The sequence below is a fragment of the Hyla sarda genome, chromosome 9 (assembly GCF_029499605.1).
Source record: "Hyla sarda isolate aHylSar1 chromosome 9, aHylSar1.hap1, whole genome shotgun sequence".
NCBI lineage: Eukaryota > Metazoa > Chordata > Amphibia > Anura > Hylidae > Hyla > Hyla sarda.
Window position 1 is genome coordinate 82,755,548 of NC_079197.1, and position 23,401 is coordinate 82,778,948.

A 23,401-nucleotide genomic window follows, 5' to 3' on the forward strand; every position below is an offset into this window, starting at 1 on the left:
GTAACACATGTTTTGCTATACACACGTTTATTCCCTTTCTGTGTATTGGAACTAAACCAAAAAAGAGAGGACAAAAAGCAAATTGGACATAATGTCACAGCAAACTCCAAAAATGGGCTGGACAACCTTATTGGCACCCTTAACTTAATATTTGGTTGCACACCCTTTGGAGAAATAACTGAAATCAGTTGCTTCCTATAACCATCAATAAGCTTCTTACACCTCTCAGCCGGAATGTTGGACCACTCTTCCTTTGCAAACTGCTCCAGGTCTCTCTTACTGGAAGGGCGCCTTTTCCCAACAGCAATTTTAAGATCTCTCCACAGGTGTTCAATGGGATTTAGATCTGGACTCATTGCTGGCCACTTCAGAACTCTCCAGCGCTTTATTGCCATTCATTTCTGGGTGCTTTTTGACATATGTTTGGGGTCATTGTCCTGCTGGAAGACCCAAGATCTCGGATGCAAACCCAGCTTTCTGACACTGGGCTGTACAGTGCGCCCAAAATCCATTGGTAATCCTCAGATTTCATGATGCCTTGCACACATTCAAGGCACCCAGTGCCAGAGGCAGCAAAACAACCCCAAAACATAATTGAACCTCCACCATATTTCACTGTAGGTACTGTGTTCTTTTCTTTGTAGGCCTCATTCCATTTTCGGTAAACAGTGGAATGATGCGCTTTATCAAAAAACTCTATCTTGATCTCATCTGTCCACAAGAAGTTTTCCCAGAAGGATTTTGGCTTATTCAAGTTCATTTTGGGTCTCCTGCCATAGCGTTTCATTTAATTTAAATGTTGACTTGTTTGGGGCTGCTTATCCACCATCCGGACTATCCTGCGATGACACCATTCATCAATATTTCTCTTCCATCCATGCCCAGGTAGATTAGCTACAGTGCCATGGGTTGCAAACTTCTTGATAATGCTGTGCACTGTGGACAGAGGCAAATCTAAATCTCTGGAGATGGACTTGTAACCTTGAGATTGTTGATATTTTTCCACAATTTTGGTTCTCAGTTCCTCAGACAGTTCTCTTCTCCTCTTTCTGTTGTCCATGCTTAGTGTGGCACACACAGACACACAATGCAAAGACTAAGTGAACTTCTCTCCTTTTTATCTGCTTTCAGGTGTGATTTTTATATTGCCCACACCTGTTACTTACCCCAGGTGAGTTCAAGGGAGCATCACATGCTTAAAACAATCTTATTTTTCCACAATTTTGAAAGGGTGCCAATAATTTTGTCCAGCCCATTTTTGGAGTTTGGTGTGACATTATGTCCAATTTACTTTTTTTCCCTCCATTTTTTGGTTTAGTTCCAATACACACAAAGGGAATAAACATGTGTATAGCAAAACATGTGTTACTGCTGTCACGATGCCGGCTGGCAGGAGGTGGATCCTCTGTGCCAGAGAGGGATTGGCGTGGACCGTGCTAGTGGACCGGTTCTAAGTCACTACTGGTTTTCACCAGAGCCCGCCGCAAAGCGGGATGGTCTTGCTGCGGCGGTAGTGACCAGGTCGTATCCACTAGCAACGGCTCAACCTCTCTGACTGCTGAAGATAGGCGCGGTACAAGGGGGTAGACAGAAGCAAGGTCGGACGTAGCAGAAGGTCGGGGGCAGGCGGCAAGGTTCGTAGTCAGGGTGGATAGCAGAAGTTCTGGTACACAGGCTTTAGACACACAAAACGCTTTCACTAGGCACAAGGGCAACAAGATCCGGCAAGGGAGTGCAAGGGAGGAGCTCAGATATAGCCCGGGAGCAGGTGGGAGCCAATTAAGCTGATTGGGCCAGGCACCAATCATTGGTGCACTGGCCCTTTAAGTCTCAGGGAGCTGGCGCGCGTGCGCCCTAGAGAGCGGAGCCGCGCGCGCCAGCATATGACAGCAGGAGACGGGAACGGGTAAGTGACCTGGGATGCGATTCGCGAGCGGGCGCGTCCCGCTGTGCGAATCGCATCCCCGACGGCCATGACAGTGCAGCGCTCCCGGTCAGCGGGACCGACCGGGGCGCTGCGGAGAGAGAGACGCCGTACGCGCTCCGGGGAGGAGCGGGGACCCGGAGCGCTAGGTGTAACAGTACCCCCCCCCTTAGGTCTTCCCTTTGTCCGGTAACTGCCTCCCCTGGGATGAGGAGACCGGGAAAGGATGGAGGGATTCCTCAACGGAAGGCAGAACAGCAGGAGTAGGAATGGGGAGGGAGGGCAGAGGGCGAGGCCTGGCACGGGGCAGTGTGACACCAGGACGAGGGCCATGAGGAGGCACCGAGGCTTGCCTGACTGGACTGGGAGGGGGGGAGAGGCACTTCTTAAGGCAGGCAGAGTCCATAACGACTTTAGGGAGACCGGATACAGGAGGAACCACAGGGTCACGGCAGGGAGTACTGGGAACCGGTTTAAGGCAGTCCTTGAAGCAAGAGGTACCCCAGCTCTTGATCTCCCCTGTGGACCAATCCAGGGTTGGGGAATGGTGTTGAAGCCAGGGTAGTCCCAGGAGAATTTCGGACGTGCAATTGGAGAGGACCAAAAACTCAATTTTTTCGTGATGATTTCCGATGCACATTAGGAGGGGCTTCGTGCGATAACGCACGGTGCAATCCAACCTGGCTCCGTTGACCGCGGAAATGTGGAGTGGCTTGACAAGACGGGTCGCCGGGATGCGGAATTTATTCACCAAGGACTCCCGAATAAAATTCCCAGAGGCACCAGAGTCCAGGCAGGCCACGGCTGAGAGGGAAGAGCTGGCTGAAGTAGAAATCCGTACAGGCACCGTGAGACGTGGAGAAGCCGACTTAGCATCAAGAGACGCCACACCCACGAGGGCTGGGTGCGAGCGTGCGTTTCCTAGACGTGGAGGACGGATAGGGCAATCCACCAAAAAATGTTCGGTACTGGCACAGTACAGACAAAGATTCTCTTCCTTACGGCGATTCCTCTCTTCCAGGGTCAGGCGAGACCGATCCACTTGCATGGCCTCCTCGGCGGGAGGCCTAGGCGCAGATTGCAATGGAGACTGTGGGAGAGATGTCCAGAGATCTAAGTCTTTTTCCTGGCGGAGCTCTTGATGCCTCTCAGAAAAACGCATGTCAATGCGAGTGGCTAGATGAATGAGTTCATGCAGGTTAGCAGGAGTTTCTCGTGCGGCCAGAACATCTTTAATGTTGCTGGATAGGCCTTTTTTAAAGGTCGCGCAGAGGGCCTCATTATTCCAGGATAGTTCTGAAGCAAGAGTACGGAATTGTATGGCGTACTCGCCAACGGAAGAATTACCCTGGACCAGGTTCAGCAGGGCAGTCTCAGCAGAAGAGGCTCGGGCAGGTTCCTCAAAGACACTTCGAATTTCCGAGAAGAAGGAGTGTACAGAGGAAGTGACGGGGTCATTGCGGTCCCAGAGCGGTGTGGCCCATGACAGGGCTTTTCCAGACAGAAGGCTGACTACGAAAGCCACCTTAGACCTTTCAGTAGGAAACTGGTCCGACATCATCTCCAAGTGCAGGGAACATTGCGAAAGAAAGCCACGGCAAAACTTAGAGTCCCCATTAAATTTGTCCGGCAAGGACAGGCGGAGGCTAGGAGTGGCCACTCGCTGCGGAAGAGGTGCAGGAGCTGGCGGAGGAGATGGTTGTTGCTGCTGTAGCTGAGACTGAAATTGCTGTTGCTGTGACTGGAGCTGCTGTAGCTGCGACTGGAGTTGCTGTGTCATGGTGGTCAAGTACGACAGCTGGTGCTCTTGTCGGGCTTGCTGGGCGACCAGTGTAGGGAGGTCGGCGACAACTGGCAGAGGAACTTCAGCGGGATCCATGGCCGGATCTACTGTCACGATGCCGGCTGGCAGGAGGTGGATCCTCTGTGCCAGAGAGGGATTGGCGTGGACCGTGCTAGTGGACCGGTTCTAAGTCACTACTGGTTTTCACCAGAGCCCGCCGCAAAGCGGGATGGTCTTGCTGTGGCGGTAGTGACCAGGTCGTATCCACTAGCAACGGCTCAACCTCTCTGACTGCTGAAGATAGGCGCGGTACAAGGGGGTAGACAGAAGCAAGGTCGGACGTAGCAGAAGGTCGGGGGCAGGCGGCAAGGTTCGTAGTCAGGGTGGATAGCAGAAGTTCTGGTACACAGGCTTTAGACACACAAAACGCTTTCACTAGGCACAAGGGCAACAAGATCCGGCAAGGGAGTGCAAGGGAGGAGCTCAGATATAGCCCGGGAGCAGGTGGGAGCCAATTAAGCTGATTGGGCCAGGCACCAATCATTGGTGCACTGGCCCTTTAAGTCTCAGGGAGCTGGCGCGCGTGCGCCCTAGAGAGCGGAGCCGCGCGCGCCAGCATATGACAGCAGGAGACGGGAACGGGTAAGTGACCTGGGATGCGATTTGCGAGCGGGCGCGTCCCGCTGTGCGAATCGCATCCCCGACGGCCATGACAGTGCAGCGCTCCCGGTCAGCGGGACCGACCGGGGCGCTGCGGAGAGAGAGACGCCGTACGCGCTCCGGGGAGGAGCGGGGATCCGGAGCGCTAGGCGTAACAACTGCAATCCTTTTGTGTGAGAAATACTTCATTTTTTAGAAAAATTTCAGGGGTGCCAATATTTACGGCCATGACTGTTTATACCCTCCTGTACCTCAAGCATGAGACAGAGTTTAAACTCCATAACATAAAACCTCATCTATAGTAATATATAATAGAATCACTATAGTCCCTAACTGTAATAACATACGGTACAAATATCTATTAATGAGGGAGAAGGAAATGTGTGCACAAGATATTTGGAATATGTTTGTTACCCTTGTTAGCATGTGACACAAGTCAGTTAGTTCTGTTGCATGTTGTTTTCTCGCAGCTTTCCCAGTAAATGTCGATAACACGGACAAGACATAAGATGGAACTAATTTATTTTAATTGATTCCCAGTACAGTTTTCCTTAACAGATTGTTGAGACAAATGTATATAGCCATGCTGTATACAGGTTTAAGGGGTAGTGATGCTATGGCTTACTTTATGTTCTCAAAATGCTAAATAAATACGAGACAGTATGATTCAAAAAGGATGGTGCAAAATTATAGCCTTGATATTCAGAACAGAGAAAACATAAAACAAAGGTATTAACATAACAATACACCTTAGGTGACATGGCATATGTATAGGTAGTAGTCCTCTTCTGCTTACATAAGTGTCTCCTAACCAGGGTGCCTCCAGCTGTTGCAAAACTACAACTTCCAGCATGCCCGGACAGCCAAAGGCTGTCCGGGTATGCTGAGAGTTGTAGTTTTGCAACAGCTGGAGGCACCCTGGTTGGGAAACGCTGGCCTAGATGCGTACAGCATATCCTCTGTACAGATTCCAATGTTTAAATGTTTAAACTTCTTTTTTTTAAATCAACTGGTGCCAGAAAGTTAAACAGATTTGTAAATTACTTCTATTTAAAAAATCTTAATCCTTCCAGTACTTATTAGCTGCTGAATACTACAGAGGAAATGTTTTTCTTTTTGGAACACATAGCTCTCTGCTGAATCACGAGCGAGCACAGTGCTCTCTGCTGACATCTCTGTCCATTTCAAGAACTGTCCAGAGTAGGAGAAAATCCCCATAGCAAACGTATGCTGCTCTGGACAGTTCCTAAAATGGACAGATATGTCAGCAGAGAGCACTGTGCTCGTGATGTCAGCAGAGAGCTCTGTGTTCCAAAAAGAAAAGAATTTCCTCTGTAGTATTCAGCAGCTAATAAGTACTGGAAGGATTAAGATTTTTTTATAGAAATAATTTACAAATCTGTTTAACTTTCTGGCACCAGTTGATTTAAAAAAAAAAAAAAGTTTTCCACTGGAATACCCCTTTAAGTGATATCTCAGGTTTTTCTGATCCTTTAACTGGGGTGGGGGTATATATACAAAGTGGCCGATTTATCAAAACCTGTGCAGAGGAAGAGTGGTGCAGTTGCCCATAGCAACCAATCAGATTGCTTCTTTCATTTTTAAAGAAGCCTGGGAAAAATAAACGAAGCAATCTGATTGGTTGCTATGGACAAGTCCTTGATTTAGCCTTACAGAAAGAAGTTGCAGGGTGCTACATCTGGCGTTCATGGAGGACAGTGCAACATTGGTGAATTGTTTATGACGTGGCCGGTCTGACTTTTTTTTCGTTAAAGTTTCATTCAGGTATTGGCAGACATCTTAATAGAAATATGGAAGTGCTACATTCACTTAATAGAATACTTTTGTCAGCGGCATAATCTATCTATTTATCTTTTGGCAGTGAAAGTATCCTTGCCAAAAAATGACCGTAGACTTTTTGGTCCAGATTTATCAAACTGTGTGAGAGAAAAAGTGGAGAGATTTTTCCACAGCGACCAATCACAGCTCAGCTAACAAGCTGTGGTAAAGTGAAAGCTGAGCTGTGATTGGTTGCTGGGGGAAAATCTCTCCACTTTTTCTCTCACACAGTTTGATAAATCTGGGCCTTTGTGCCTGCTTCTTGCACATATCATGCTTTCTTTGGATAAGTCCCTCATGTGCTCGATAAGAGCAGAGTCCCAAAATTCTATCTTTCCTTCTCAAATGGTAGCCGCAGAGCTTAATAGCAGCCTGTCAGAGAATTTGTCCTCTTTAGATCGGCCCTGTAAGGCTGGGTTCACATATATCCGGCATCCGGCACAGGTGAACTCTCGACGCAATTGATGCCACAACTGATGACAACTTCATCAGTTGTATGGCATGCGGCGTCCATTGTTTCAGCAAGCTGCGTCCCCCTGTCCGGTGCCCTCCGGCATGTCCAACCATCCGGCATCAAAATTGAGACGCTGGATGATTGTGAACTGTCCCAATCAAATGAATGGGATTAGTTCTAGCATCAGTTTCCCTCCGGTGCACGCCGGAGGGAAACTGTGCCGGACGCCTGATATATGTGAACCCAGCCTAAGTGATACCGTTTTAATGTGTTGTCTGCTCCTGAAGAAGAAGTAATCTGCATGGCTTACAACACAGACGTGTTTATGTAAGACTCCCCATACCATGGATTGTGGCACCTGGTCGGCTTTCTAGGACTACATTTGTACACGTAATTTACAAATATGTTTAACTTTCTGCCACCAGTTGATTTAAAAGAAAAAAGGTTTTCACCGGAGTACCCCTTTAAATCCTGTTCACTGCAGCCCAGACTTTCCCCATGACATAAAGACCCAGTGGTTTTGAATTGCTTCACCCAACGCAAAATGCAGTTTCTATGTGGAGCTCATTTACATTTATTCTGAAAGTTTTGCCGTACGATCACAACAGATCCTGTTCTTGTAAATATTAACATGCAAAAGATTTTTCTTGCTTCAATGTCGCCATGTCAAAATATGTCAACGTATTTCACTTTTGGCTCTTGTAAATGATACTGATACCACAAGGGGGAGATTTAGCAAATCCTGTCCAGAGAAAAAGTTGCTGAGTTGCCCATAGCAACCAATCAGATTGTTTCTTTCATTTTTGAAAAGGCCTCTGCAAAATGAAAGAAGAGATCTGATTGGTTGCTATGGCCAACTCAGTAACTTTTCCTGTGGACAGGTTTTAATAAATCTCCCCCAAGTCTTTACTTTTGCACCATCCCTGTATACTGGAGCCTATTTTTAGAGTTTAGTGGTCCCTCAACATATGATATTAATTGGTTCCAGTAGAACCATCATATGTTGAAACCATCATATGTCGAGTACATATGTCTATGTAAAAATGGTAATTGGTTCTGGGGCCTCGGAACCATTGTATGTTGAATACATATCTCTATGGGAAACTGCTAATTGGTTCTGGGATGACCATTGTATGTGGAGTGTATGGGGAGTGTTTAACAAACCAGGGTGCCTCCAGCTGTTGCACAACTACAACTCCCAGCATGCATGTACAGCCATTGACTGTCTGGGCATGCTGGGAGTTATAGTTTTGCAACAGCTGGAGGCACACTGATAGGGAAACATTGATGTATGGGGTGTATAGTGTGTATATGTATTGTATGTGATGTGTGACATTGCATACAGTACTGTACAGTTCTTTAAATACCTTCAGTTGCTGAAGTTGTCAGCGCTGTCAGACAGCCGTTTATGCGATGGCCCCAACACACAGCAGCATCATATGTCGATGCTGCCTTCAACATACGATGGGCTCTGAGAGGCCATCGTATGTTGAAATTATCATATGTCAGGGCCATTGTAAGTCGGGGGGGGTCACTGTAATGTATATTTACATGTTTGATATAATGTATAGATTTCTTTTTTTTCTCTTCTCTTCTCTTTGGGGTTGAATATGTTCTATATATGTCCGTGATGACTAAATGGTGACATTTTCTAATTAAAAAAGCTTTCCTCGGGCTGATAGCTCGGAACTGCACTATTTACTTTCTATTACCTGTTGCTTATATAACGCCAACATATTCTGCAGTACTATGCACAGACTTTCATCACTCACATCACTCCCTGTTTCCAGTGCAGAATGTAATTCTCCAAAAGGCTAAATTTCCACTTGGTTTTTTTTCTGGCAGTTTTTGGATATCTGCCACTGCAGTTTTTGAGCCAAAGCCAGAAGTGTATTCAAAAGGAATAGGACATATAAAGGAAGGACTTACACTTCTCTTTCCTTATGGATCCACTTCTGACTTTGGCTCAAAAACTGCAGTGGCAGTATTCCAAAAACTGCCAGAAAAAAACCAAGTGGAAACTTAGCCTGAAGGAGATTTATCAAGCTCCATAGTAGATTTTTTTTTTTTTTTTGCTCATGTGTGACTTTTCTATACATGCTGCGACTTTTTGATATTTGCTTATTCCAAAGCACATTTCTGAAATCTGCTCACATAGTAATTTTCTTTTACTTTGCAATGGTCATGTATTTATCAAATGCGATAATCACTATTTATAAAGAAAAAAAGGTGCATCTCCATTTAAAAGTTGCATATGTATTCCAGGTCCAACCTGGCTTACAGAAAGTGCATACTTCTGCAGAAAAGGACAGTAATACCCACTAACACCTGTTCTTGTTCTGCATCATGAAACAAAACTACTACATTAATGTTAGTTATCGTAAAAATGTATTATATAACTAATAACTCTTAATTTTTAGATTGAAAATACACACTGCACACCTTGTTCATTTTAGGACACATACATGCTGGCGTACCCACTAAATTTTTAAATTAATGTTGTGTTAAAATAGAATAAGGCACAAAATAATTGTGTAAGAATTTTTAAAGACTATGTAAATAACCCATATGTGGCACTAAGATTTTTGGGTAACGTGGGTAATGTACCGAGCCGTTTTTTTTTTTCTTTTTCTGTGGCTTCACTATTGTTTATGTGCCTGCTGGTGATGCGCTGTCTTCCTTCCTGACATAAACTCTGACCTCAGCGCAGCGACGCAAGACTCCGTCCATCAACGTCACAAAATGCGGGCTCAAAATTAAACAAAAAAGCCTCCAGAGTACGGATATTCATGGTGCGGCATAGTATGTTTTTAATATTTTCTCATTTCTGAGGAGGGTGGATGGGTTGTTGCGGGATATTTGGAGTGCAGCTATTTAGTGCCAGGCAGACCAGTCAGGGTGTCATCCGATGCAGTACGCCCCCCCCCCCCCCCCCCCAAATAAAGGATAGATAAAGAACTTCGGCTGCTATCATAAGGGAAAACTTTTCTGCTTTAAAAAATGCTTTTGTTTGCTTTTTACCGGATTTATTTATCAAGGTTGTATGACTATTTGATAAATAGGTCGCATGTAAGCAAAAGTAAGCTAAAAGAAATTGTCATGTAAAAGCCATACATTTGAAAAGAATGATACATCTATGTCTATTTAATTGAAAGCCGATTTATTTTGCTCTACCTTCTTAGAGTGCAGCAGAAAAATCACACAAACAAATGTTCAGCATATTTGTTTTTAGCGCTGTCTGTGTCTGGGAAACCTGGTTGACATCCAGAAACATTTACTGTCCTTAGATTGCCGTATGACCGGGAAGTTTTTTTGTTGGGGTCATATTTGTTGATACCCATAGACATGATGAGAAGCAAATCATTGATGTTAATGAACCCATCTTGTATTTCCGTAGGTGTTGAAGAATGCAGGATGCCAATACGACGTGCCCAACAAGCAGCCTGCAGATTCCTCTTGGAGGCCCAGAGATAAGACGGGGATGCACTCTTCAAGGTGAATAATATTTATTTAATATATTTCCATCTTCACATCAGAATATAATCATAATAGTAATGATAATAATAATAATAAAGTTTTGGTAAGGAGAAACTAGTGCTGTAGTCACTAGTTCTGTGTGAGAACCTTTTCTAAGAGCGGCACTGGTTAACTTTTTGTAATCTTGAACAGCCCCTTTGGGTTTCACATAAGTTGAGCCAGATCAAGCAGATGGTTTATTTAGCAACGGAATTGCTATTGTAAAATGGAAATTGGAAACAATATGTAGCTCAGAATACTAAAATGACCACACCAACACCCTGCACAACACCCCCAGCCTCCAAAGAAAATTCTAAATTGCATCTATTCTTTATGTCAGATACTGCTCATTGAAGTCAGTGGGAAAGATCTTTACCAAAAGCTCTTCATCTAGTGAGTTCACAAAACACAGCATGCTCTTAAACTACTGCAGCATTGCCACGTAAAGAAAGTCATTGGGATCTGAAGAACATGTATTAGTAATACAGATGGATAGTTTTCATTATCTATCTGTATTATGGATCATAGAAACATAGACTTTGTCGGTAGATAAAAGCCATTCAGCCCATCTAGTCTGCCCAATATTCTTATATTCTGCTCAATATGAATAGTCCCTGGCCCTATCTTGTATGAAGGATAGCCTTATGCCTATCCCATGCATGCTTAAACTCCTTCATTGTATTTGCAGTGACCACTTCGGCAGGAAGGCTCCTCTGGATAGGGGATAAGTGTCATACCGCTGCAGTTGTCCTTTAAAGGGGTTATGCAGGAAAAAACTTTTTTATATATATCAACTGGCTCCAGAAAGTTAAACAGATTTATAAATTACTTCTATTAAAAAATATTAAACCTTTCAGTACTTATGATCTTCTGAAGTTAAGTTTGTTCTTTTCTGTCTAAGTGCTCTCTGATGACACGTGTCACAGGAACCGCCCAGTTTAGAAGCAAATCCCCATAGCAAACATCTTCTAAACTGGGCGGTTCCCGAGACAGGTGTCATCAGAGAGCACTTAGACAGAAAAGAACAAGGATTAAAATTTTTTAATAGAAGTAATTTACAATTCTGTTTAATTTTCTGGAGCCAGTTGATATATAAAAAAAGTTTTTTTCCTGGAATACTCCAGCATGGGCTTGGTCCTTAAGGGGTTAATATAATAATACTAATAATAATAATATTTATCTCTACAACATACATCTTTATTTTGATATATTAAACTGTACGTACAGTATTCATGCTTTAAGTATTTGCCCTATTGTAATTCCATTTTATAGTATTGATATAGAAATAATATATATGAAAGTAGAGTAACTGTGCAAATACACTTTATTTCTGACCATGTACTGACCTGATTTTGCACTTCTGCAGGGTTCAGGCTCTATAGAGAATCTAGATCTGGTGGTTTTATTCTGGGAAGTATATTCTGTGAGGCTTGGTTCACACGACAGAGTTTCCGTGCGGATTTCTGCATTGGAATTCTGCATGGAGATTCCACAGCAGCAGAGTCCCATTGAATTCAATAGGATTCTACTGCGCTGTGCACGTTTTCTTGTCAGCAGAAAGAATGAACATGTCCGTTCTTCCGCACATTCCTGTGTGGTCCGAGCAGTTTGCAGTATGTACGCCCCCTCAATAAAAGTCTATGGGAGGGGGCGTGGCGGTAATAAGGGGGCGGGGCCGTGACATCAGCGCCGCATCTCTAGTCATCAGGCACGGAGTGAAGTTCACTCTGTGCACGCGTAACCCCTGCAATCAGACATCTTATCCCCTGAATAAGGTGTCTATGGGCGGAGTTCCCCTTTAATATTAGAATTCAATTCATTTTTAGATCCTCTTCTGAGTTAGGCAGAATACGGTGAATCCGCTATAAATGATTGATGGCTGTAAGTGGTGTCATCTATAACCTGATCCGCTACTATTGAACTGCATGCATATTCTTCCTTATACTGTTTTAGCTGATAAAATGGTTGGTGTGTAAGTAATCGCAACAATTTACTGATTCTTAGAGCTGTAAAGTTCTTTATCCACTTGACCTGCTGTAAAGACATAACCTGAGATCTCTATGTAGGATGGCGGGAGAAGTCATCTGAGCAGTATTCGGCACCCATAACATTGGGACACAGATAATGATGACCCTAGAAGCATCTCTGCTGTTATTTATGAGTCTGGTTTAAATGCAACAGCTGACATGAGTCGCCGGTCACTGTTTACTATGGCAGTAAAGTATGGCAATTTGTTTGAGAGTGCAAGGGCAGCATGGCGGACATGAGAAAGCCTATCATTACAGTAGCTAATGCAGAAATAGACAGCTTGTCGCTGCACACAAATAGGGTGCATTTTCCCTTTAATACACTTAGTTTGTATGGGTAGAAAATTCCGCCCCATTTAACCATCATTAGGCCACTAGGCTATTATATGTAACAGATAATTTAACATTACACATAAACCATTTATTTCATTACCATTGGTCTTCCCTTGGAATTAAGTGTTCAATGGAAAATGCTACTTAGCTTTTTAATGTGAATCTAGGTCAGCGGCCATTGATGGTCGTGTAACAAATACAAACTTTTAACAATCTTGGAGCTTGTTCACACCAGGTTTGTGCCCTCCATGTCATATCATGCATGGACAGACATAGACCTCAGTTTCTAATGACCTGTTGTAGTCAGCTAGTGACTACGTTTGTGTCATTTTCTGTCTGTATACGTGTCAAGCAATCTATGCTTTTTGAGTTTGGGACTTTGTTTGGGCCGTTTAAATCAATGGGGCCCGGACCTGTCTGTGCAGAGGTATGTCAGCCATGGAATGTGCATCTGTCGTCTACAGGACAGTCAGTCATGGGTAACAGGCCGCTGCTCTATGTCATTTTACATCCATGTTCCTACATATGTAAGCGACATGTCACTATGTCTCAGCTCTCCTGTAGTGTAGAGAATACAGCAAGGACATTACAGTCGTGAGCTTGTCTTGTATAAATGCTGCCTGCTTCCTCTGTTCACATAGAATGTGCAGTCTTCAGGATTGATTTTCATCACTGGATGACTGGTAAGCGGCTGAGCTTGTCACATGCTAAAAGGTTTTCAAGGACAACATGGTTTGTTCTGTGGCCTTTGAGAACACACTTCCTGACATACTCCCAGGCAACCCTACAAAGAGATAAAGCCTACTTACGCATGAAGGTATGTTCTGTAGAAGTTATGCCAGTTTCTATTATCACACCATCTTAAGTGGAATGTTCGGAAGTTTCAACAGGTGAAATAGAAATTGACATATTTCCTGTCCGGCATCCCCTCATTTTGTTACAGGGTTAGTGGTTGCCTAGTGTTGGGTGTAAGCAGGCACACTAAACAATTTGCCCCAGACTATACAATCTGTACAGTTATATAGTCGGAATTTTTTTCTTTTCTTTTGCAGATAGTAGTATTTAGAAACATTGTTGAGGCCAACATCTAGCATATGAAAACGACATGTCTGGCTAATGATAACCTATGGGCATATTTAAGCTTTTTGTGAAGTTTACAGGGCCATCTCTAATTTTGATTGGACCCTGGGAAATTTGTTTGACTCCCCCCCCCCCCCCCCCACACACACACACAATCGCACAGTCAATCTCATTACCTCATTACCACATTAGGTAGACAGCATAGTACCCCCACATTAGGTAGACAGCATAGTACCCCCACATTAGGTAGACAGCATAGTACCCCCACATCAGGTAGACAGCATAGTTTCCCCACATAGGGTTGGACAGCACACTAACAAACCTCCCCCCCCTCCCCGTTATTGATACACACTACAGACACACACTACAGACATACACTACAGACATACACTACAGACATACACTACAGACACACACTACAGACATACACTTACAGACACACACTACAGATATACACTACAGACATACACTACAGGCACACACAGACACACACTACAGACATACACTACAGACATACACTACAGACATACACTACAGACATACACAGACACACACAGACACACACTACAGACATACACTTACAGACACACACTACAGATATACACTACAGACATACACTACAGACACACACAGACACACACTACAGACATACACTTACAGACATACACTACAGAGTACAGACACACACAGACACACACTACAGACATACACTTACAGACACACACTACAGATATACACTACAGACATACACTACAGACATACACTACAGATACACACAGACACACACTACAGACATACACTACAGACATACACTACAGACACACACACAGACACACACTACAGACATACACTTACAGACACACACTACAGACACACACTACAAACATACACTACAGACACACACAGACACACACTACAGACACACACTACAGACACACACTACAGACATACACTACAGACACACACTACAGACACACACTACAGACATACACTACAGACATACACTACAGACACACACTACAGACATACACTACAGACATACACTACAGACATACACTACAGACATACACTACAGACACACACAGACACACACTACAGACATACACTACAGACACACACTACAGATATACACTACAGACACACACTACAGACACACACTACAGACATACACTTACAGACACACACTACAGATATACACTACAGACATACACTACAGACACACACAGACACACACCACAGACATACACTACAGACATACACTTACAGACACACACAGACACACACTACAGACATACACTTACAGACACACACTACAGACATACACTACAGACATACACTACAGACACACACAGACACACACAGACACACACTACAGACATACACTTACAGACATACACTACAGACATACACTACAGACATACACTACAGAGTACAGACACACGCAGACACACACTACAGACATACACTTACAGACACAATAATAGACATGCACTTACAGACACACACTAACAGACACACTTAGAGACACACACTACAGACATACACTTACAGACACACACTACAGTCATACACTTACTGACACACACTACAGACACACACTTACAGACACACACTACAGACACACACTTACAGACACACACTACAGACACACACTTACAGACACACACTACAGACATACACTACAGACATACACTTACAGACACACACTACAGACATTCACTTACTGACACACACTAGAGACATACACTTACAGACACACACTACAGACATACACTTACAGACACACACTACAGAAACACACTACAGACACACACTACAGACATACACTACAGACATACACTTACAGACACACACTACAGACATACACTTACTGACACACACTACAGACATACACTTACAGACACACACTACAGACACACACACTACAGACACACACTACAGACATACACTACAGACATACACTGGCAGACACACACTACAGACATACACTTACAGACACACACTACAGACATACACTTACAAACACACACTACAGACATACACTTACTGACACACACTACAGACATATACTTACAGACACACACTACAGACATACACTACAAACACGCACTAACAGACATACACTTACAGACACACACTTACAGACACACACTACAGACACACACTACAGACATACACTTACAGACACACACTACGGGACACACACTACAGACATACACTACAGACATACACTTACAGACACACACTACGGGACACACACTACAGACACACACTACAGACATACACTTACAGACACACACTACGGGACACACACTACAGACATACACTTACAGACACACACTACAGACATACACTACAGACACACACTACAGACATACACTACAGACACACACTACAGACACACACTACAGACAGATACACTTACAGACACACACTACAGACACACACTACAGACAGATACACTTACAGACACACACTACAGACACACACTACGGACACACACTACGGACACACACTACAGACACACACTACAGACACATACACTTACAGACACACACTACAGACACACACTACAGACACACACTACAGACACACACTACAGACACACACTACAGATACACTTACAGACACACACTACAGACACACACTACAGACACACACTACAGACACACACTACAGACATACACTACAGACACACACTACAGACACACACTACAGACATACACTACAGACACACACTACAGACATACACTACAGACACACACTACAGACACACACTACAGACACACACTACAGACAGATACACTTACAGACACACACTACAGACACACACTACAAACACACTACAGACACACACTACAGACACACACTACAGACACACACTACAGACACACACTTACAGACATACACTTACAGACACACACTACAGACACACACTACAGACATACACTTACAGACACACACTACAGACACACACTACAGACATACACTACAGACATACACTTGCAGACACACACTACAGACATACACTACAGACACACACTACAGACAGATACACTTACAGACACACTCACCTGGCTTTTAGTGGTTTCTTCTTTCCTGCGGCGACTGGGACTGACATGTGATGTCGCTGACGTCCTCCTGCGTGGGTCTGCGGAGCAACATCACTTGTGCAACAACCCCCTGTCAGTCCCGGCCGCAGGCCCACTGTTTTAAAGGCCCCGGTGCCACTTTAGAACAGTGAGCTGGCCCAAGACATTGTGCTGCCTGGGTCCAAGAATGAAGTGCTGCCCCCCCCCCCCAAAAAAAAAACACACAAATACATGTGTGTATATATATATATATATATATATATATATATATATATAGTTAACATGACAACACTGTATACCTAAATAACTAAATATACTAGTTGTGCAGTTACCAATTGAAACCACTAAACAAGGAGCAAATATCACTTTACATTTTTGTAACCTGACAAGATCGGGCATACTGAGACCAACAATACCAATAATACCAGTATACCAAGATTAATATTACCAATATTACACCTATATAAGGGACACATAATACCGCCACACAAGGACCTTTACACCACAAAGCGACTAGTGTCTAGATAATTCCACTATACTGTTCTTAAATAAAATCCACTATATACAAACCAAGATTCCCCAACTACCTCATCCCCCCCCCCCAATACAGTGACCATATATGGTATATACAGGATCTGTATACCATATAAGTGATTATCTACAGGACCATATATTGCTATATACCAGCTGTACACAGGTTCTGTATACCATATAAGTGATTATATACAGGTCCATATAGAGATATATACCAGCTGTATAAAGATCTGTATCTGGACATTTCGGGACTCACAATTACATGTTTTAATATCAGCGGGGGGGTTGAGATGGCACAGGGGGGATTAGAGGGGGTATTGGGAATTGAGGTGGCCCCTTTGATCCCCCTGTGCAAATGTAATTACCCCCTATGCCATTTCATTCACAACACCCCTCCCCTGTGCCATTTTAAATATCCCCCCCCCAATCCCCCTGTGCCATTTCATTAACCTGTTCCTCACCTTAGCCATTTCATTAACCCCCCCCCCCTCCCTGGGCCATTTTATTGCCCCCCTCCTCTCATCCCCTGTGCCATTTCATTACCCCCTCTCCCCTCCCTTCCTCCCCCCTGAGCCAATTAATTAGCCCCCCACCCCTGTGCCAATTCATTAACCCCCCTCCCCTCCTCCCCTATGTGTCAATTCATTAACCCCCCTCCCCTCCTCCCCTATGTGCCAATTCATTAACCCCCCTCCCCTCCATGCCAATTCATTAACCTCCCCTCCTCCCCACCATTGTGCCAATTCATTAACCCCCCCCCTTCCCCTCTGTGCCATTTAATTAACTCCCCCCTGCCTCACCTTAACACACACTCACCTGGCCTGTGAGTCCAGCAGGTTCAGGTGGTGCACTGTGTCCGTGCCTTCTTCTCTCCTGCGGCGGCCGCGACTGACGTGTGACGTTGTCCTGCGCAGGTCAGCGCAGATGCCGCAGGAGAGAAGAACGTCTGTGTAAGTCAGGGCAGGTTTAACTATTAAGCAGTTCGGGCTGCACCGTGGCTGCTTAACAACAGTGAGCCGTGGTGCAGCGGCAGCCAGGGCCGGCCCTGCCTGGACTGCAACGGCATCAAAGTGCCGCCTGGGACCAGTAGTAGGGCCGGCCACTGTCTAGATCTGTGCAGTAAAGTATTCTAAATGGACGTTCTGCACACATTAAGCTGAACGGATGAAGCAGGTCCATATTGCCTTGTTTTGTATTATGAATCTTTTGTGCTCTGCCAGATACACATTGGCAAACTCTATGTCTAAAAAGCAGACACTCTCCTTGTAAGGCATGTTCATTGTACATTATTGTAAAACTCATAGCTTTACCTAAACCACCCTCCATTCAGTGTTTTGTTCTATGCATGGAAGCGTGTTAGCAAAACTCACAAAGCCAGCACTGGGAGCTTCAGGGCCAGCTGACGTACAGAACACGGCATAATGAAGAGGTGAAAGGCTGCTGTTAGAACTGCTTATAAGGCCAAGCTCAAACAGATGCTTTTTCTTGAAAACAATGGAAGCACCAGCCCTATTATAGACAGCCTAAACACACTGCCAAAATGACTCCAGTCATATAGTGGGGCTCTGTCCATTGCAGACAAGCAGGTGTATAGTATAGTCATTGCTGTAAATGTTGGCACCCCTGAAAATTTTCAAGAAAATGAAGAATTTCTCACAGAAAAGGATTGCAGTAACACATGTTTTGCTATACACATGTTTATTCCCTTTGTGTGTATTGGAACTAAACCAAAAAAGGAGGAAAAAAGCAAATTGCACATAATGTCACACCAAACTCCAAAAATGGTCTGGACAAAATTATTGGCACACCAAATTTGGTTGCACACCCTTTGGAAAAAAATAACTGTGATCAGTCCATTCTTATAACCATCTATAAGCTTCTTACACCTCTCAGCCAGAATGTTGGACCACTCTTCCTTTGCAAACTGCTCCAGGTCTCTCTTATTGGAAGGTGCCTTTTCCCAACAGCAATTTTAAGATCTTTCCACAGGTGTTCAATGGAATTTAGATCTGGACTCATTGCTGGCCACTTCAGAACTCTCTAGCGCTTTGTTGCCATCCATTTCTGCTTTTAGACGTATGTTTGGAGGCATTGTCCTGCTGGAAGACCCAAGATCTGGGAGGCAAACCCAGCTTTCTGACATTGGTCTGTACATACGACCAAAAATCCATTGGTAATCCTCAGATTTAATGATGCCTTGCACACATTCAAGGCACCCAGTGCCAGAGGCATCAAAACGACCCCAAAACATAATTGAACCTCCACCATATTTCACTGTAGGTACTGTGTCTCTTTGTAGGCCTCATTCTCTTTTTGGTAAACAGTAGAATGATGTGCTTTACCAAAAAGCTCTATCTTGGTCTCATCTGTCCACAAGATGTATTCCCAGAAGGATTTTGGCTTACTCAAGTTCATTTTGGCAAAATGTAGTCTTGCCTTTTATGTCTCTGTGTCAGTAGTGGGGTCCTCCGGGGTCTCCTGCCATAGTGTTTCATTTCATTTAAATGTTGACGGATAGTTTGTGCTGACACTGATGCTCCCTGAGCCTGCAGGACAACTTGAATATCTTTGGAACTTGTTTGGGGCTGCTTATCCACCATCCAGACTATCCTGCATTGACTCCTTTCATCAATTTTTCTCTTCCGTCACCAGAATTTTTCTCTTCCACACCCACAGAGATTAGCTACAGTGCCATGGGTTGCAAACTTCTTGATAATGTAGCGCACTGTGGACAAAGGCAAATCTAGATCTCTGGAGATGGACTTGTAACCTTGAGATTGTTGAAATGTTTCCACAATTTTGGTTCTCAAGTCCTCAGACAGTTCTCTTCCCCTCTTTCTGTTGTCCATGCTTAGTGTGGCACACACAGACACACAATGCAGTGACTATGTGAACTTCTCTCCTTTTTATCTTCTTTCAGGTGTGATTTTTATATTGCCCACACCTGATTCTTGCCCCAGGTGAGTTTAAAGGAGCATCACATGCTTGAAACAATTTATTTTTCCACAATTTTGAAAGGGTGCCAATCATTTTGTCCAGCCCATTTTTGGAGTTTGGTGTGACATTATGTCCAATTTGCTTTTTTTCCTCCCTTTTTTGGTTTAGTTCCAAAACACACAAAGGGAATAAACATATGTATAGCAAAACATGTGTTACTGCGAGAAATACTTCATTTTCTTGAACATTTTCAGGGGAGCCAACATTTACGGCCATGACTGTAAATGGTTCAGAACTGACAGGTCATGTTGTAGGACATAAATATATATATATATATATATAGGCTAATGTTATTACGGTATATCCATTAATGTACTGCAGTTACTGGCCTCATATAAAACTATAATAGATGGACTAAGCAGTGAATGTGTACATGGTTCACAGTAGTCTTCCTGTGCTCTGTTCAAGGTGGACAACTGCACCCTACAATTACTGGATAATTCGCCATCACTGGCTATCTATGTCCTTGTTCTCCTGTCACAATGTCCCTTGTTTTCTATAATGTCTTCAAACATAAATCCATTTACAGCATAAGAAGAGCATTGTCTACTATAGTCTATTTGTGAAATAAAGGACATGTATTTTTTCTGGGTATCTAGATAACTGGTGTCTCATTACAAATGTACCCCAAAGTAGGAGAGGGCACCTTTATAATTTCTCTGCAGTAAGATTGGTGCATCGCCATTTGCATTGCGAAAAAGACAGTAGATTTTCATCTGAGTATGCTGGTTTTATATCTCTTCAATAAACATTATAAGGAGATGAGTATTAATATGATGATTTTATAAATGAGTGCCATATAAACTAACAAGCTGCTTTGTATGTATCAAATTGGTCTGGAGGGTATAATCTGATATATTAAAATAAAATGCAATGTGATATACAGTCAGGTCCATAAATATTGGGACATGGACACAATTAAAAAATGTTTGGCTCTATACACCAAATAGGTACCGTAAATAAATAGATAAATAAATAAATAGGTAAATAAATAGGTAAACAAATAGGTAAATAAACCATAAATTAATGTCTTTGATTGATTTAGATGATCCCATCCCATATCTCATTATGGTCAGGTCCCTGGGCAAAGTACCGTATAAATTTAGAGAACATTTTTGGAGCACATCGAAATGTGGAGAAGTCCACATTTAGTTAGTTCGTAGATAAGTAAAGTGTCTACCCACCCAAATAATGACTTCTCAAAAATATTCAAAATTTACAGTATAGGAAAGGGGAGAAGTGAAATAAAACTTAACTTTTAATTAATGCTGTCAATAAACATATATATATATATATATATATATATATATATATATATATATATATTGAATGTACTCAAAGAGGATAATGATGATAAATCCCTGATCAATGTGGACGCAGGAAACAGACTCACAGTTAATATGTATTAAAATATACTGTCAAGAACATGTATATATAGACATGCATATGTCAATCAACTAGGACCAATCACAGTCCCCATACAGATTGTCACGGCCATATATTAAAATATAGCATTCGGACCATACACAATTCCCAGCGCGTTTCGGTTCACCCGAGTCGGTGACCTCATCAGGTCACGTCCACAATGTGTGTCCAAAAAAAGAAATTAGGACAGTGTGTCCATACAATCTGTCCTATATCACATAAGGGTCAATGATGCCCCTGATGAGGTCACCGACCAGGTGAACTGAAATGCGTAGGGAATGGTGTATGGTCCAAATGCTACATTTTGATATATGGCTGTGACTATCTGTATGGGGACTGTGATTGTTCCTAGATAATTGATGTACGGTTAGTCTATATACATGTTCTTGACAGTATATTTTAATACATACTAACTGAGACTATTTCCTGCGTCCATATTGATCAGGGGTTCATAATCAGTATTCTCTGTGAGTACATTCACTATATATATATATATATATATATGTTTCTTAACAGCATTAATTAAAAGTTAAGTTTTATTTCACTTCTCCCCTTTTCTATGCACAAGTCTACATTTAGGCCAGCGTGACTAGAGGATGGCGCGCATACTTCGCAAGCACTAATATAAGGGTTATATGTTTGTTTGAGTCATTAGATGGAACAAAAGTGTTGGAATGTGTTCTCCACAACTGTATGTGAGAAGAACCAGGGACTTGATAGGTCCTCTTTAACATGGCATGTGGAACTGATCCAGGATTGGGTCCTCCAACCTCACTTTCTTTGTAGAATGGAAGCCCACATAAAAAAATAAAAAGGTTTTTGGAGGGCCTGATCCACAGACACATTGAAATCATGGATATTCATGGATTTCGGTGGGAGCCCTGCAACAGTTCTTTGTTTTCATTAAATTAGAAATTGCACAGCTGTTTCCCAAAGATAGCATTCAGTGGTGTGGGGTCTCATCATGCGGACCACACTCCAGTGGCTTTTTCAGCTTATCTCTAAAATAGGTTTATCCAACCTGGACCTAATAAGGGTTACAAAAAGTAGAAACAGAATGTACCAACCCTTTTAAGCATTAATCCTAAGTAGCCACAAGATCCTAGTGTAATAGGTACTTCTACTCATATCTCCACATAATCTCTAATGCATTTATGGTAAAGATTGGGAGTGTGAAGAATGTTATAGCCATTAAAAATTATATAACATGAAAATTATATAGTAGTCAGACTATTACTCATTCTGTATTATTACATTTAGAAACATGAATGACAAGTATGAGTTAAATAGCTTAGAGAAATAAGGGGATGATGAATTATGTCTTGAACATGCTTCAGGTTTGTTGTTTTCAAACCTCTTATTACATTGCTTTCTATTATGCACAAATGAGCTTTGTGTGCGCGTGAATGCATATATGACTTCCTGAGGAAAATGGATATTCGCACCTCTCTGGAAGCAGGTCTAAACTTCCTAACATATCTGTGTCCCCATGTCAATAAGCAAAATACAGTTTTACTATCATCGTCAAGTCTGGACACACATACTGGTGACCATTCTATGTATAAACAATTTTAATAGTATATTTTACATGTATGTTTCTACTAGCAGAACATTTACACTGTTAAAGAATTACAGAGTCGTCGTTCCCCCCCCCCCCCACCCCCACTGTTGTGCAGTTTCATTCCATCCTTCTATTCTGAATTATATGATAGACTCAATCCCTTCATCTGTCTATGA

General features: G+C 42.9%; 1 protein-coding gene across 14 annotated transcripts in view; it reads left to right on the forward strand.

Moving 5' to 3' along the window:
• The window catches only part of NEXMIF (neurite extension and migration factor), a 490,983-nt gene that overhangs the window by 375,659 nt on the left and 91,923 nt on the right, over window positions 1–23,401 (forward strand). For 12 of the 14 annotated variants that reach the window (XM_056540505.1, XM_056540509.1, XM_056540504.1 and 9 more), the window contains one exon: window positions 10,058–10,155. In XM_056540505.1, the coding sequence (XP_056396480.1) occupies window positions 10,142–10,155 (14 nt within the window). In that variant the 5' untranslated portion in view covers window positions 10,058–10,141. Of the gene's footprint in view, window positions 1–6,075; window positions 6,153–9,412; window positions 9,463–10,057; window positions 10,156–23,401 lie in introns of those variants that run through there. The other 2 variants (XM_056540517.1, XM_056540515.1) reach the window with 2 other exon arrangements.